Genomic DNA, 17,576 nt, shown 5'->3' with positions numbered 1-17,576 from the left:
TTTACGAAACAAATAGTCTACACTGCAAAATAGCTAAACTCTAAGGGATGGAAAATGCTGGGATTTCATATTTGCCTTCTTCCATCCAGAAGTCTCCAAGACACTTCATTGATGCACTGTTATTTGAACGCAAATTATTGCAAAGACAAGCATCCCTGTATTTCTCGATTTGTAAAAGTCAAGAGATGTTAGGCTAAGTCCTGTCCCCTTTTTCTAGCAAAGCCAGGGGGAGGGGGGCAAACTCCTCCAGATTACTTCTGGGGCTCTATCATTATTCCACAGGTGAAAAGACAACATATAGAAGAACTTTACATAAAACAGTTCCCTCATATATATTTTTTTTAAAACATTAAGATAGTGCAACTTTTTAAAACACATTTATCACAACACAAATTAATTCCTTGCATTCACCTAAGTTCTCAACTTTATACCTTGGCACACAAAACAGGAATTTTGTTTCATATTAAAAAAATCCACACCCTGGGAGAGAAAATAAAAGCAAACTGGCCAATTCTTCCCCCATTTACCTAGCAATACCACCGTCTTCCTTCTGCCATTCAGTGAGTATAAAACAGGCTGCACAAGCCTCATTTCTGTGCTAAGTTAACTTTTAGAATTAAATAATTGAAATAGTTTATTTAAAAAAAAAATAATATATTCCCCCCTCTCCCCTGAAACACTGCTCGTAGACAAACTGAATGGAAGTCTGTATTTCTTTCCATCTGCTTTGCATGCAATTCCCCTGAAAGGAATCAGAAACAAAGAACTGGTTTGCACGTTTGGTTTTACTAAGTTGTACCACGTGAAACGTAACAACATTGTGCACCAGAGCACGGGAGTCTTCCTCCACCACCCTGCTTGCATCTCTCATCTTCAGTTCAAGTGCACCTGGGCGAGGAGCTTACACCAGGTTTCCTGGTTTCCGCTCTTGGCCTTTGCTGGGGACTATTGTGCTCTCCGAATTGTTCTGCTGAAACTGAAGTCTGCTCCCCCTCTGCGAGGGGGGCGTGTTGCTGTGCTGGTGATGGAAAAAAGAGGAGCCTGGGTAACGCCCCATGACCTCGCTGTATGTCGGGGGCGGTCCTTCCATCCTTCCGTTACTGCTGTAGTTGGTTGCACTTATGCCCGAATTGCTGCTTGGTGGGCAGGGGCCCCCATTGTACATCGAGATGTCTATCAAGTCGCTATCAAAAATGGTTCGGTTGGGCGGTGCCCTGACAGATTCCCGATTGAGCTCCATCTGCTGCTCTGGGTCCCGGAGCTGCAGGGTGCACGGGCCTTGGTACGGCGGCGGCTCTTCCCCATCAGAGAGGGAGATGGTCGGAGGAAGGTCAATCTCATGCTGCATGTAAGGGTACGTGGGCTGGAAGCGACTGAAACGGTCTCGCTGCATAAAGGATGGGGCGGTAAACCTGTCCCTGGACCTTGGAGCATACATGATCTGAAATGGGAAGAAAGAGATACGTGACTGCTAACGAGACAAGTGACACTTTGCCCAAGCAAAGCCCTGTGGGTGCTCCGTATTTACAAAGAATTGATAAAACAGAAAATACTTCTCTTTGCCACCTATCTTAAAAGGTTAACCCAGCAGGTATTGTGCACTCATGCTCCCACACATGCATGTGGAAAGAAGAGGCAGGAGGTGCAGGAAGGATCTCACACAAGATAACCGAGAAAACTCCATCAAGGAAGACCAACACCTCACACAGCTCATTCTGACATTAAAACCTGCAGAGCTGAGAGAAAACAATTCTGTTTCTGTACTTACAAAAGACCTTCTCTCTAGTCTTGACAATTAACCCATTCTACAAAAATGTCCCAGTATTGAACTTCAGCTACAGTCTGAGCCTCCCCCTCCTACTCCAAGTTAATGCAATACCCGGCATCACCAAAGAATTCAGATGGTCACATCAGTACATTTCGTAAAGGCTTGGCATATCTCACGCCTTCACTACCAGCATGTATCAGGTATCCTCCTCCACCCCAGCCCTCAGCCAGAACTCAGCCTCTGGGGAGGACGTGCAAGGCTTCTGCACTGCCACTGGAAAAAATGTCCCTGGCATATTAAGCCCTGGACGAGGTCAGGCTTTACAAGAGGAAGAGTTCAAGACACTCTGCAAGGACTTAAAGCTCCTCACTTGGTCTATCCCAGATCCAGGCAGACACATCAGCTTCTTGGATCTAGATCTATCAAACTGTTCTCATTTTCAGGTCCATGAAGGGTCTTACCCCCTGACCCTCAGAGATGCAAGGTCAGCTACCAGGAAGATTCACTGTTTCCCGCAGGTGATCTGGGCCACTTGAAGCAACACATCCACAGATTAACACTCTGACCAGGGACCTGTCCTAGCTGGATGACAAGAGACACTGGCAATAGGATATGTGCTGTAAATCCAGGAAAACACACTGGGAGAAGAGCAACTGGTCTCACTGATTTCACTGAATACTCAAATTACTACGCCACTGCACGAGACACTTCCACCACTTACCTGTGAATGCCTACTATGCTACAGGGAGCTGCGGACAGAGATGAGGCATCAGATAGGAAGAATTTAATTCTTCTAATCAAAAAGTCTTAGGCATTTATGGAATGGGAGTTAGGGCAGGCTCAGATGCCCATATGAACCTGGCTCCTAGTCTACACCGAAAAAAAGCTTTATTTACAAAATAGCTACATGTTTTTGAGAGGAGCCAAATATATATAACAGGAAAGAGGAAAACACATTTGTGAAGAAAATAAGAGATCCGTCTGTACCTCTGAAGCAACCTGGCGTGAAACCGAGCTTTCTGAAGGCCACAAGCACCCTTCCTGGAATGCAGAAAAAGACAAGAGATGAAAATTAATAGATCACATCACCATCCTACCTCAAACACCATGACTTTTAGGAGCAGCCAGCTTCAAAGGCCTGGCTGTCTCCACCTAGAGAAAGGTGATAAACAAGTAACATCCCACCCCTTGCTTTCCAAAACCAGAGCAAACAGCAGCTCTGCACCCAAGCAAGTCAAGCTTGGCCCGTTTTGCAAGTGCCAAAACGCCAGCCACAGCACCCCAGCCTCGCAGGCTGCAAGGATGCGGCCAAGCCAGTCAAAGCTATGAGGATGTGGCAACTTGCAGAGACGAAAGGAGACACTGCAGCACTTGTGTGCTGAGCGGGAACCCATCACCTCCCAAACCGTGAGAGGCCACGTCAGCACGGCCAGCAGGTCCGATGAAGCTGATCTGCCAGCCAGGATCCTGATTATGCACAGGGGCCAACGCAGTTCGCAATGAAACCTGGCATCTGTAATCTCCATGAACTGACATTAGTGCTAAACCCAGGTACATTCTCGTCATAACCGTCAGTTGCCCAATTCCCACCATAACCAGTAATTAAGCAGCTGAGGTTTTAGCCACTGGTTGCCCTCTTCAATTAATTCCCCCAAGACCTTCTTCCCATGCCAAAGTGCTTTTTCTCTCATGCCTTGGAAGCCTGTTCTGATTTAGATTTAGTTTAAAATCTGAAAAGAACACGTCAGAGCAGCTATAAAGCACAGAATTTCAATCTTGCTGCAAAAAGAGAAAATTAAAACTTTGTATGGTCATAACTATTTTCTTGGTGCTAATTAAAGTTTTATGATTTTAGAGACAAGAAATTTCAGGAACAGGAAGGAAAATGCATACTGTCCCCAAAAGCATTACCCTGTATAGACTACTTTCAAATCTTACTGTACTGCTTTCTGTCACCATAGCATCTTTCAACATATTTCAGATGTAAAAATAGACCTAACTAGATGTTTGTCATGACACTCAGAGACCAAAAGCCATCTGCGATCTTGTCAGGAGAGTCCACCACAGAGGAAAGCTGCTCTAAGAGGAATCTCCCACAGGATTCAGCTGTTAAGGGAAACATTTTGAATACCAAAGCTCATCAATCACTTCTGTCTGTAGCTTTAGAGAGCAGAGACAGAGGGAGGCCAACCATTGCAATTGAGAGCTATGGATGTCATCTGTCTGGACTTCTGCAAGGCCTTTGACATGGTCTCCCACAACATCCCTCTTTCTAAATTGGAGATACAGATTTGATGGGTGGACTGTTTAGCGGATAAGGAACTGGCTGGATGGTCACATCCAGATGGTAGTGGTCAACAGCTCAACGTCCAGATGGAGATCAGTGACAAGTGGTGTCCGTCAGGGCTCTGTATGGGACAAGTACTGCTTAATATCTTAATCAGTGACACAGACAGTGGGAACGAGTGCACTCTCAAGTTTGCAGACCACACCAAGTTGTGTGGTTGACCCACCTAGGGGATGGGATGCTGTCCAGAGGGTTCTGGACAAACTCGAGAATTGGGCCCATGTGAACATCCTGAGGTCCAGCAAGGTCAAGTGCAAGGTTGCAGACACGGGTCAGGGCAACCACCAGTATGAGTACAGGCCGGGAGATGAAGGGGTTGAGGATAGTCCTGCAGAGGAAGACTTGGGGATACTGGTGGATCAAAAGCTGGCATGACCCAGCAGTGTGCACTCACAGCCCAGAAATCCAACTATATCCTGGGCTGCATCAAAAGAAGCGTGGCCAGCAGGTCAAGGGGGGTAATTCTGACTCTCTACTCTAGTATACCTGGAGTACTGCATCCAGCTCTGGAGACCACAGTAAGACATGGACCTGTTGGAGCAGGTCCAGAGGAGGGCCACAGATGATCAGAGTTATGAAGCACCTCTTCTGTGAGGACAGGCTGAGAGCTGGGGTTTCTCAGCCTGCAGAAAAGGCGGCTCCAACAAGACCTTATTGCAGCCTTTCAGTACTTAAAGGGGGCCTATAAGAAAGATGGGGAAAGTTTTTTTAGCAGGGCCTGTAGCAATAGGACAAGGGGTAATGTTTCTAAACTAAAGGAGGGTAGATTCAGACTGGATATAAGGAAGACATTTTTTACTATGGGGGTGGTAAAACACTGGAACATGTTGTCTAGAGAGGTGGTAGATGCCCCATCCCTGGAAACACTGAAGGTCAGGACAGATGGTGCTTTGAGCAAGCTTATCTAGTTGAAGACATCTCTGCTCACTACAGGGGGGTTGGACTAGATGGCCTTTAAAGGTCCCTTCCAATCCACATAATTCTATAGTTATTTACAACTTCCTTTTGCAAGTAACCTCATTTGCAAAGGCCTGATATGAAAGACTAATCTCAGGTAGATTAGTGCCTATGTAAGGGTTTGTCAACAGCAGAAAGCATAACTGTGTGTGTATGCATATATACACACTTGTAGCCATCTTCCACTCCACTTCTCTATCACCCAGATGCCTTAATTTTGAAATATCTGAGTGTATTTGCACAATTAAAGACAATCAGGCTATCAGCAGCTGACCAAGAGGCTCCAGGCCTGTTGCAATTATTAAATAAAACATATTAGTAAAAGCTGAAGTGGTCAATCAGCTGCCCATGAACTACAGGCCATACGCAGCCCAGCAGTAGATTCCTGAGTGATGGTTTGGAAAATACAGTAGTGTATAGCTTTATGCTTAGTGCAACTGTCTCAGTCTCTCCTTTAACATATTCAGGAGAGAGGAAAAAAGGCAAAACCAACAACCCAAACCAAAAAGGAATTCAACCTACCACCACTAATCATGTTACTTAAACTTCCTTATGAGAGAGAGTTGCTGATGTGGAAGTGGAAACAGTAACTCCCATCCTAAAGCCCATCTCCCCTAAGGCAGGAGAGTAAGAACCACCAAGGGAGATGGTGTAGTACATGGAGAAAATCACCTTGGACCAAGATAGAGAGGGACCTGCATGCTGAGCCTAGGCACACAGACTTGGTACCAGCAATGTTCTAACAAAAACTACTTGCTAGAAGTGTGGAGTTGCCCCTTATTTCTACTGCTGATCCCAGTACAGTAGAAGACCCTACCTGAAGGCACCGCAGCTGCTACAGGAACCCCATAGTGTGCAACCAGGGTGCTGGGATAGCCAAACCAAGAAGATGAGATCAAAGGAGCCCAAGGCTCTCCCCACTCTGAGCTAACTACTCTAGGGGGTAGACAGCTTGGGATGTAGCTGAATTCAGAGGCTGTGACATCCTTAGGATGCAGTGATGTATAACAGCATGGCCCCTAGGACAGTGTGTCTCATAGCCCACCTGTAGCTACCCCCCCTTCCCTAAGATTTTCTCTGGAGAGAGCAGCAGGCTGAAGAATACATTTGGCAGCAGCCAGCCCCCAGTAAGATCTCTATCCCAGGAGCCAGAGGAACTCCCCAGGTAGATGGCTGGGTAGCATGTGCTCAGCATGCCCACACTTAGAAAACACCAACCTCACCATGCATATGTGGTCAGTCCAGTGCTACTACTATACAGGATATTCTCATCACCACTAGAATAAGCCTAAACTAACTGGCCCGAAGTATGAAAACTGCACTCTTATTTAGTGCATGAATAAGTCTTAAAATGGACAGCAAGAGAGAGAAAGAAAAGGAGCTGGCAGGCAACTGGGTTTCCTGCACTCCCACAAGAATCCTTGAAACCTTCTAGGACACAAACTTATCGTACAGTGAGGAAGAAAAAGAAAGATAGAAAGAGAATGGACAACATGCCAGTGCTTAATTATGAATGGCTCTATGGGCTTTCTATTTATATGTATTTGAGGAATACAATAGAACAGAAAAATCATTCACACTTGATATCACACACCAGATACCCCTTATCATTTTACATAGCATGTATTTCATTATGTGCCTCTGAGCCAGGCACAGTAGCTTGCTATTGAGCTTTGGGGCTGGCCCAGGAACCACCAGCTCAGAGCAAAGGCAGACTCCGCTCAGGTCTGTCTGCTAACATTTAGATGTGCCCTCCTGCTAAGATCCCAAAGCTAAGAGAAAAGTTAGGAAATTAATAAAAATTTAACACACTGAAGTGCTTTGCTGAATCTTGACCTGAAATGCTGTAGGGTTTTCTACACTTCACCTTCTTTAGATAATTTAGATAAACCTCATCTGCTTTACAGAAGATTAACACCTGTCTGGAACAAGAGAATTGCATCCAAACAGGTTATTGCCCCATTGTCTCAATTTGGTATTTTCAGCCAATCTCCCTTCCTGAAAGCCCTGCATCCACCATGGAAGACTTATGATCAACCTTCCTCAAGCCTGTATTTGACAGTAAACCTTCCCTTCCCTGCACTGGGTAGATACAATCTCACCCAAGGGTTGGTGCCCACCTACCCCACTGTTCTTGGGCTGATGGCAAGGGGTTAAGAGAAGAAAGGAAAAACCCCAGTGTTGCAGAAGGAAAATAATCCCATGACTTTTTTTTATTGCAAGACGTAGATGTAATTAACAACATGCTGGGACTGCCATGAACAATCTGGGGTGACTCACACTGAGGGAAAATTTAATGCTTGCTCTTTCCTAGTCCCACTACTTACAGACCTTCATTTGACAGATAAAATGTTTCCCTGCACTTAGATCAGTGAAAATCAAGTAAGAACTGACAGAATTTGTATTATGTTCTCCTCATACTGTTTCTCCCTTTGTTATTCAAAATACCAAGGTATATTGGCCTAATAATAAGAAAACAACTTCAGAGTTCCTTTCACTCATGACTTCCCATCACACCTCTCATCCTGTGAGCAAGGCGGCACAGAGCACAAGCCATACTGCTCAACACGACAGCCAACCATCCTGATGGACACCCTTTACACCAAAAACCCAGGGATCCATACAAGCAGTTCTCAGGTATGTGCAACCAAGGCTAAACCTGAGCAAACCCAATTTACCTGTTTTTTTTCCTGTGAGGTAAATATTATCATTTACCTGCTTTTCATAGGTTCTCAATAGCTACCCACTTCAGCTTGCCCTTCTTAAAGGGACTAAAGGTCTTCAGGGATGAGCTTCAATACTTCAAAAGGAAAAAAAAGCTTATACATTTATTCTCTGTATTATATTCATTTTTAACACTGTTAGGTTTTAGAAAGAAAACAAGATGAGTCTCCATGGTAAATCCTGGCTCCTACAAACACCAAAGCAAGTAAAGCCTTAGGGATCCAGCTATGTCTTTTCCTGACCTCTGCCACTCCTGGGTTTCACAATAATTTACAGAAATTAACTTTGTGATCAGGTTTTGAAATAACAATCATTTAATAAATCTAGCTAGGTGATTAGTTAATTATTCTATGGCGACTATTATTTAACTCAACATTTAGAGCTTATGAGACTGGATAAGCCTAAGATAATTTGCCTAATTTGTATTTTACAAAGGTTTACAGCCTCTAGAATCAAACAGTTTAGGAAGATGAGTTTTTTTGAGGCCATTTTTAAACACTGTGCTTCTTGAAGCATGCAGTGACATCCAACAACCTTGGCTATCAGTACATTGACAGCAGGAAAGAAATTTACTGGAAGAATCTTTAAACTCAGGATAAAATACAGATAAAAACTATGATCAGTAAGAAAAAAAATCCTCAAACTATAATGAAGCAAAAGCATCCCTGTGCTGGTTTTGACTGGGATAGAGTTCATTTTCTTCATAAAAGCTGGCTATGCTCTGGATTTTGGTGTTGATAACACAGCGGTGTTTTAGTTACTGCTGAGCAGTGCTTACACAGAGTCAAGGCCTTTTCTGCTTCTCACACCACCCTACCAGGGAGTAGGCTGGGGGTGCACAAGAAGATGGGAGAGGACACAGCTGGGACAGCTGACCCCGACTGACCAAAGGGATATCCCATACCCTGTGATGTCATATAAAGCTGTGGGAAGAAGGAAGGGGGGAAAAATGTTTGGAGCAATCGTGTTTTGTCTTCCCAAGTAACTGCTGTGTGTGATTGAGCCCTGCTTTCCTGGAAATGGCTGAACACCTGCCTATGGATGGGAAGTAGGGCACTAATCCTTGTTTTACTTTGCTTGTATGGTTTTTGCTTTACCTATTACAGCCTTTATCTCAACCCATGAGTTTTCTCACTTTTATTCTTCCAATTCTCTCCCTCATCCCACCAGGCGGGAGTAACTGAATGGTTGTGTCACGCATAGTTACTGGTTAGGATTAAAACACAACAATCCCATATAAACCAAACTTTACTTTTTTACTGACTCTTACGGAGGTTTTCATTTTTTCTCCACTTTTCAGCTTCTGAGAACTGTACTTTCTGAGAAACAGAAGACAGTTTTTCACTTTCTGAAATGCATTACAGCTATAAAGAAGGTCCCTCTTTTTCCCCTTAATTTAACTCTTTTTTTTTTTTCTTTTGTGTGTGTATATATACACACACACACACACCCCCTATACAAAATATATACACAAAATAGAAACACACCTCTTCTACAACTGCAGTTTCAGACAGCAGTGTAGTTTCTGGTTTCAGCCCTAGGTGGCAGTGATACCTTACACCACATTAAACCAGTGGCTTGCTCAAAATGCCCCGGGAAGGCACAGGGGCCCCCTTACTCCCTGCCTCTTCCTGGGTGACAGAGGCCATCGCAGCTTTTAAAATTGCAACATTTTCCTTGCCAAACACAAGCAAAGCAAAACTATTGCATTGTCCTCAACAGAATGACAAGTATTCCGTTCTTTCCTTTAAAAGCTGTGTTTCCCCAAGGGCAGGAAAGGTTACAATGTCTGGCAGAGCAGCACATGGTACCAAGGAGAAGTGTTAGAGAAAGGTAATTACGGAGGGAGCCAAACCTCGCAGATGTAGTCTGCCTCCCTACACTTACAGTAATTATTTCTGTTACTTAATGCTTTAAAACTTTTATTTCCCCAACTTCACAGCACTTTACCACTTTAAGTAATCTTCATTTCATCCCAGTGAAGGAAGTTGAGGATTTTTATCCTCCCGCCTTTATTTGGAGATGAAGCAAGTTGCCCAAGGTGACACACCAAGTCAGGAGCCACCCAAAGCCAATGCACTCCTCCCTTCCAGTCCTACCTGCAGATTTCCTAGATGATCCTGCCCTTATTAACAGTGTTCTGACTTCAGTGTGGGAGACTTCAGAGAGCAGCACCCCCCAAAGAGAGGCAAGTCCAGACCCCTCACACGGGCGGCAGGAGAACACAGCACAGGTCCAGCTCCTGCCAACTGATGACTGGTGCAGAAGAAAAGGTTTGGCAAAGCAGGGTGGTCTACAGCACTTGCAATCTCTCCCAGGTATAGACTGGGTTCTTGTTCCCACTGGGATTTTCTTTCTTTTTGCACATGTCAGTAAGAAAATGAGAATGAGTGGGCCAGGGATGCCAGCAGGGAACAGAAGGAATAATGCTATCACCAGTGGGGAATAATTTAAAAGGCCAAGAGGCAAGACTAACATTTGAAATCACCGACAAAGCCCTGGAGTTGTCAATATTATTGAGTATTTTCTGTCACCCTGCTGATGTTCCCCTTTTATTCAGAAATAGCTGTTCCAGGAAAGAGGGCAGTATTTTTACAGCTGTACTTCTGGAGCCTGGCATTCGAGACAGGCATTATCAGTGCAGGTCATAATGCAAGCTGACTGGCCCTAGCAGCAATGCTGCCCTTGGTGCTGGGAGGCGGGGGCTGGTCAGGATGAGCATCTTGTATGATAGATGCAGGGATTTTGCTGCCAGGAGTGGGCCTGGGGCAGTTAAAGTGCTCAGTACTCCTTCAACATCCACTTTATAAGAGAAAGAGGCAAAGACAGAAGCCACCAAGACAGGGAGAAGGAATCAATTTAGGAACATCAGAAGCGCATTACGTACCTCCCTGTAAGTCACTTAGTTAATCTCTTTTCCCTCAATATCCCTCTGGAAATCACTGGTGATGACACAAAGAGTTAATTATCAGAAAGCAAGATTTATCTTGGTCTTGTCCCAGCAAACAGCAGAGTGCCACAGCAGCCACTCGTCCACAGCTACTTACATTCCAACAGGATGGCTTTGGTTACCAGCAATGCTGCACTTCTAGTACGTCAGTCCTCCCAAAGCACAGCCAGTGATGCCACAACAGGTGCCTCCTCTGGGACATCAGACACAGAGACACCATGCACGATGTGCCTTCCAAGGCTGCCACGTGGCTCTGTCCCAAAGCCTCCCCAAGCACTGCCAGTACCATCAGTCACTCTCATGGGGAAAGGTTGTGTTGTCCTAGTGAAGCAGCCCTGGGCATGCTCCTGGTTTAGTCCACACCCTACAACCTCCGCATTGTCCTCCGATGTCCTGCAAACCTTGGCTCGCTCCTGGCCGCGAGCCCATCCACTGCTGATGGACCAGCCAAGGGGAAGCGTTCGATATTTCACCCATCGGGATACAGATGCCATCAGTACCACGCACGCTCACTTCAGCTTGCTGCTTGTGCCAACACGATTGTTACTCCACATTGTTCCACCTCTCACTGTTACAACCCCAAAACTTCTATTTCTGCCAGTGTTAAAACAGGCTTTGACTGCTTTAATGCCCACCCCAGGAGAGGGCAGGCAGCACCCTCAGCAGCACTGCTGCAGAAGCATCCAGTTCTGAGCACTCAAACACTCTCCTGCCCCTGATGTGAACTGTTTAAGGCCTCAGCACACTCACGAAGGTGATAAACCAGAGAGCAGGGGGAAGACTGGAAGATGAGGCTTGAGAGGGGATGCAAAGGAGGAAAAAAAGTAGAAAAGAAAAAAGATAAAGATGAACTGGTGGTCACACCAGAGAGCATATTTACAGAACAGGAACATAACTACTCTTCAGCACATACTTGTCAAAGAGCAACTTTTTTTTTTCCCCAGGATTGGTCCGTTTTCTGCCCTTTGAACGTTATTAACACTTGCAATTCCAGTGATATTTCACCTTCTTTTTAATGGTCTAGTTTCTGGACTAATTTCAACTTCCAGGCCTTTTTGTTTTAATTTTTATTTTTATTAACATGAAGGAAGTTCAGCCAGAAAAAGAAGAAACTCAAACCTTTTATTTCATTATTTTGGAGGCCTGACCCCATGAGTTTTACAGGTGTGAGGTTGGCAGTAAAGGCAGCAGATAAATTCTGTTCATTTTTATTATGCTTTGTAGAAGGACCAGAATAAGAGAGATCATCTATTCAATAGTTGGTCATTACAGGGCCAGAAATCTGTGCAATTCAGCCACAGCCCAGCTGTTGAAAGGCATGATTATCTAGAAATAGGACAGGCTTGAAGAAAAGGAAAACTGAAGGGAACAAAAGGACAAAAAAAAGGCTCATCTAAATAGGGACAGCAAGATTCCGCTTCTTGATACTTGTCTGCCACCTCAGTAACGCTGAGGAAGGGGGCTTCGCTATAGGAACTAGCCAACAGTCAATTAATTTGCTTTACCTCTTTCTTTGAAGAAAGACAGAAGAAACTTTCCCTATTTCCACTCACTATTTCTCCATCAACAGAAGACCTGAGTCAGAACAGTATTTTCTTCAGGCATTAGCAGTTAATAAACATTTAAACCTGTTCTCAGTGTCTATATGCCATTAAAAAACCCCAGACCATTTCCTTGTAAGATAATCCACTTATGGACAGCATTTTGCACACAGAACAAATTTATTAACCTGCCTGGTTAAAAAAATGTATTTATAATGTGTAGAATCTAACCTGCATCTTACTGCTCACACTACCTATTTACCTTGTGCAATCCACTCCACCATGGAGAATGGGAACAGACTGGTCATTTCCAGTTTCACATCACAGAGCAAATGCCTTCATTTCCCAACCCTCATGCATCACAACGTTGCTTTTAAGGTTTTCACTGCAAGCAGTACACAACTAGTTTCTATCAGAATTGCCTTCTAATATGCGAGACAAAGGAAAATTCAAACATATTTGACACTATTTGATCTCAGAAACCTCTAAAGTCCTGTCCTCACAAATATGACCTTCTTTTGAGAACTGCTTCAGCTTATCAGAAATCCAGATGAGTAACAGTGATGACAAACCTATACCAGAGAGTTTTCAGAAGAATTAGTAACCAGTTCTTGTGAATCAATCATCAACTCCCATGAAGCGTTCACTTGGCTGTGATTATCGTTACTTATGGGGTGCCATCAAACTGAAACTGAGTCAGTGTTTTAAAGAAATATTTAAAAGCAGTTCTGGATACTGAAATGGCTCCCAAGGCCCCACTGCCAAACTGCATGTTCTTCATAAGACAGTGACGTTTCCTCCCTCGCATCCAAGAGAAAAGGCACCACTTGCTCTGATAACAGACAACACTAACGAACCATACAAAGGAAATAATGGGTTACCTTGCGCATTTGACAGCTTACTGCAGTTTTAAAAGATTTGTGAAGATGAAAATGTGTTTCCCTTGTCTCAAATTATTTAATCTTAAGTACTTGTAGTAATTATAGCTAACATTTTTCAGATAGAAGTGTGATTCTTGAATTACAGTGTCCATTTCAAAGCAACACTCAAATTAATCTAGTCAATTTTTCCAGCATTGAAGTTCACAAGGTTAAGGTTTGACAAGTTCTAGCTTTGTCTGTAATCAAATTAAAGCTAAATATTCCCACACTACAGAAGTGCTAGAGAATGAGGAGACCTCCCCTTGAGGAGACTGCTCCTTTCCTCCCCATGCAGCCTCCAAGGTAAGAGTTATTTACCCCAGCAAAAGGGTGCTGGTGAGAGCTTTGGGGACCCTGCATTTGTCCCATTTTACAGCCAGCTTTCAGGAAGGAGCTGCCAATAGCCAAGATTGCTGAGGTGCAGCTCCACAGCAGCCACTCAGGTCCAGCCCTGTCTGCAGCATCTCTGTCTCTTCTCCTGTCAACGCTCCCTTCCCTGCCTGGGCATTTTGCTCACTGATCTGGTTAAAACCTAACTGGGAAAAGAAGCAAATCAGTGTTCAGCCAGATCAGCCCCAATGCCTCTTGTCACGACCTTGGCAGCTCCCTAAGGAGCACAAAGGAGGAGGAAACACAGGATCAGGATGGAAAGAAAGGCGAGAGTTACAACTCTGTGTAACTGTGGAGTTGCAACTGGTGGGAACCCTTATGGGGCTGCACCTTCCAGTTACAATCAGACAATTCCTTTGACAGTGAAATTAAATGAAGCTGTGAACTCGATGCATTCAATTCCTGGCAAGAACATTAAAAGGCTGCCCTCACAAACAGCCCCTTGGCCACCACAGTCAGCAAAGAAGCCAAGGGCACCACTCCAAGGACATTGAAAAACACATCAGAAGAAGGACCTCCCTGCAACATCACAGGATACTGAGTGGCTCAAGGGGATGTCTCAGGGTCAGGGACACCCTGCAGTTAACCCTCACAAGGGAGGGGTGCATCCCACCCAGCAAACTCCGGGCTCATAACACCAGTCAGGTTCCCATTTACTGTTGGGTTGACTAGAGACAGCCTTAACAAGCCTTTGGCTCTGTTACAACACATTTTGACCACTCCACATCCTTGGAGGGATCATTTTCCTAACATTTTCCTGCTGTTTGAGTGAAACAAACTTTACATTTCCTTGGCCCCTTATTGGGCCAGTGTTTTGGATCCACTAAACAGTTACTGCAGCTTCACAAAACAGTAGTACTGATAAAACTTCAGGATATTAATAAATATATAGAAAGTCACAACAGTGTGCATTTCAAACCTTCATACCCCAGGTGATCTCCATTCATTCCCCTTCCACTCCCCTCCAAATTACAACAAACAAGATGTCACATCTGAGCCTCCAAACACAAAATGAAAATAGGCTACATACAACATAACAGGGTCTAAAAATAATCAAATACAGTTAATCTTAAATTTACGTTCCGATTTTTTCCCTACTGACAATTACAGCCTCAGGAAAAGACCTAGCCACAGGGAGCATTAAAAGTGACATCAGAAGTTTTTCCAACAGTTGCCTGCAGCAGGGCTCCTCAGGAGGCCTTGCTGCAGACCCATACAGCACAAGAAGAAGGAATTTGGTGCGAGGGGCTCACACTCACCGTCTGCAGAGTTTCTTCCTGTCTCCTGCTTTGGCTCTGTCGGTTGATGAAGGAGCGCGTCGAGAGTTTGTAATGGTTCAACAAGCAGATGATCACTACCACCATAACAGTTATAACCACAATTATAATGATGATTTGAACAAACTCCAGTTCAGCTGAAACAAAGAAAAAAGAGGAAAGTGTATCAATCACACATAGAACGTTACCCATCAAAGCAATAATCTGAAAAACCCTCAGTATTTCATCAAGATTGATCTGCAAGAAGATGTTACTGCTGTCCATTTTGCAAAGTCTTGTGAAGAAAACTGTGTTCTAAGAAGTATTAAAATTATTTCTGTTTGGCAGTGCCAATCAATCAATATGAGTGGCTGCAAGTCAAAGCTAAAAAAACTTCTTGGTGATCCTTCTCTGCAGCCTTCACAGGCAATAAATTCTACAGGACAAACATCACAAACAAGCCTTGTTGATAACACAACAATTTCACTGGCAAAAACAAACACACACAAAATCCATTCTATTTTAATAGCCACCTGCAATGCCAACAGAATCCAGAGAGCTCTTTACGTGTCAAAGCAGAAGCCATGGAGAGACGAATCAGGACACTGTATCAAGTAAACCATCCTATATTTTTTATCAGCTAAATAGCACAAAAGCTACCTAAACTAAGTGGAAAACAAACTCCCTCCCCAGAAAAAACTACATGTAATGTCTTTCTCAGTTACTTATTTTTCTTTCCAACTAGAGTAAAATTAACTTTTCTAGGACATTCCCATTCAGGTAAAAATCTAAAAAGAGATCCGGTACTCTAAACCAAGATATGTTCCACTATGGTTAAAAATGAAACCAGGGCCTCGGCTGTTGCAAGGGATACAATTACAATGAACTCCATCTTATGTGAAGTCCTGCCTATACCACAAATATTAAGTATATTTAGAAATGAGTCACTCTTGCACCCTTTTGGCTATACTGGAGCAGCAAGGATGAGCAACGTAAGGGGAGAAATTGCCCTTTGGAGTTACACAGTTGCTGATATTTCTATGGAAACTGCATTGCTTGCAGGGGATGCTCTCATCTTGAAAGACAACTCCAGTTAATGGGAGTAGGTCTTTGGCTGCTATGAGGGTAGGAAGAGCAAAGCAGCAGTGTGAGTTGCTCAGTTTCAGCACTTCCCAAAAATGGCACCACTTTTGGGTACCAAAACAGGAACTTTGGGGAACCGGTATGAAGTTTCTGTATTGAAAAGCCAATGAGTAAAAAAAGATAATGAAATACAAGAATAAAAAAACAAAGCAAACATTGGAGAAAACAAGCTTTCCCCCTTATCTCTTTCATTTGTAGCCATCCTCAGCCTTTCGTGTAGCAGCAGTACACATATGCAAACACAACAGAGCTATGAAGCTGTGCTAGAAAAGCGCTGTTCACACAAAAAATCCAAAGTTATCTGCAGTGGAACTAGAGGAAACCCAAGGCTGTTTCATTATTCTATGATCTTTTGCGAGTAAAACCTCAGAGTACAGGAGCTGCAAGTGCACTGGTGTCCAGCAGAGGCTGGTGCCGAGGTCCAGCTGTTTGTCACAAGTTACCAGTGGGCACGGGCACGTCACCATCTAAGTGCTGAGGTTCTGCGATCGACTCACTAGGAGCAACTAAACTTATTTAAGGCTAAGGAAAGAGGAACGGGCAACAATACATCTATCATTTAAATTCTCTTCGCTGTTAAATACTATCCACTCATCATTAAGACCACCAACACTCTCAGAAAATGTGGTCAGTCAGTGCTTTGCTCCACTTTTGCTATCAATCCCATATGCAGCTATCTTCCCCCTCCCACCCTTGAGTCCCCTGCTAACAATGTCAGCACCAAAAAGATCAAAAAGCAAGAAGCATAGTATTAACTAAAAAATAAACCCACCAAAACTATACTTAGGTAAAAAGTCAAATTTTCTTGGTTCAGAAGCACAGCTTACAGACTTGACACAGTTGACAACTGCTGCAGTTCACATCCTGCTGCTTCTAAGTATCAAAGTGTTTCTTTAACCAAACTTTTTTTGGGGGTCCATGTAGTAATTTTGAACTGGAAATTGAGAGACTGTTGCTAAAGAGCAACATGCAAAACAAGCAATGTTGATTTAGGCTTTCCTAGAATGCAAAGATCACTGGAATGACATGTTATTTCTCTATCTGCCAAGGGCAGAGTCTTCTAAATTTATCAAGGCCTCAACACTTCAGTGGCAGGGGACAGTACCTCTCCTCTGGAAAGAAAAGATTAGGACTTTGAGCATTTCCCTTAGGGGGAATAATTTGGAATTGTTTGACTAAAACATGGTCATACAATTTTAAAAAGAAAATCACAGCACACAGGTGCGAGCACACAAGTCTCCAAGTTGAGCTTTACACTGCAAACACTAAAATGCAACAGAACAGCCTACTGATGTTCAAGAGAATTTCCTCACTGGGAAGTAGAGGGAAAGGAAAGGGAAAGGTGATTTTTAATCTCTTCTTCCTCCTGACTGGCCCTCCTGTGACTCATTGGTTATTAAGAGGAAAAAAGAAAGAGACAGAGCAGCAGCAGTCTCTATCCACCGGCACTGCTCAAGGCAATTTCAACAGTTCCTGGCAGCTGCTGACCAGCACTGGGTGACTTCAGCTCCTGCTCCACGCCTCACAGGCACCCCTGACCCCTGCACCATCACCTTCCAGACAGGCATCTCCTCCTGCCC

At 43.9% G+C, this 17,576-nt stretch overlaps 1 protein-coding gene across 2 annotated transcripts; it reads right to left on the bottom strand.

The window, feature by feature from the left end:
• Positions 1–767: 767 nt before the first annotated feature.
• LDLRAD4 (low density lipoprotein receptor class A domain containing 4) lies at positions 768–15,009 on the bottom strand. Of its 2 annotated transcripts, XM_010187845.1 has the most exons (3): positions 14,857–15,009; positions 2,756–2,809; positions 768–1,441 (listed from the first exon to the last, which is right to left on the bottom strand). In XM_010187845.1, the coding sequence occupies exons 1-3, from the start codon at positions 14,959–14,961 to the stop codon at positions 902–904; spliced, it is 699 nt and encodes a 232-aa protein (XP_010186147.1). In that variant the 5' UTR covers positions 14,962–15,009; the 3' UTR covers positions 768–901. The 2 variants fall into 2 exon arrangements, with proteins under 2 accessions (XP_010186147.1, XP_010186222.1); XM_010187920.1 differs by lacking the exon at positions 2,756–2,809 and having other exon boundaries at positions 14,857–15,006.
• Between the last annotated feature and the right edge of the window lie 2,567 nt (positions 15,010–17,576).

Source organism: Mesitornis unicolor, unplaced genomic scaffold (genome assembly GCF_000695765.1).
Source record: "Mesitornis unicolor isolate BGI_N332 unplaced genomic scaffold, ASM69576v1 scaffold12110, whole genome shotgun sequence".
In the NCBI taxonomy this organism is placed as follows: domain Eukaryota; kingdom Metazoa; phylum Chordata; class Aves; order Mesitornithiformes; family Mesitornithidae; genus Mesitornis; species Mesitornis unicolor.
The sequence above is the reverse complement of the archived record's forward strand: the minus strand, read 5'-3'. Positions and strand labels throughout refer to the sequence as shown.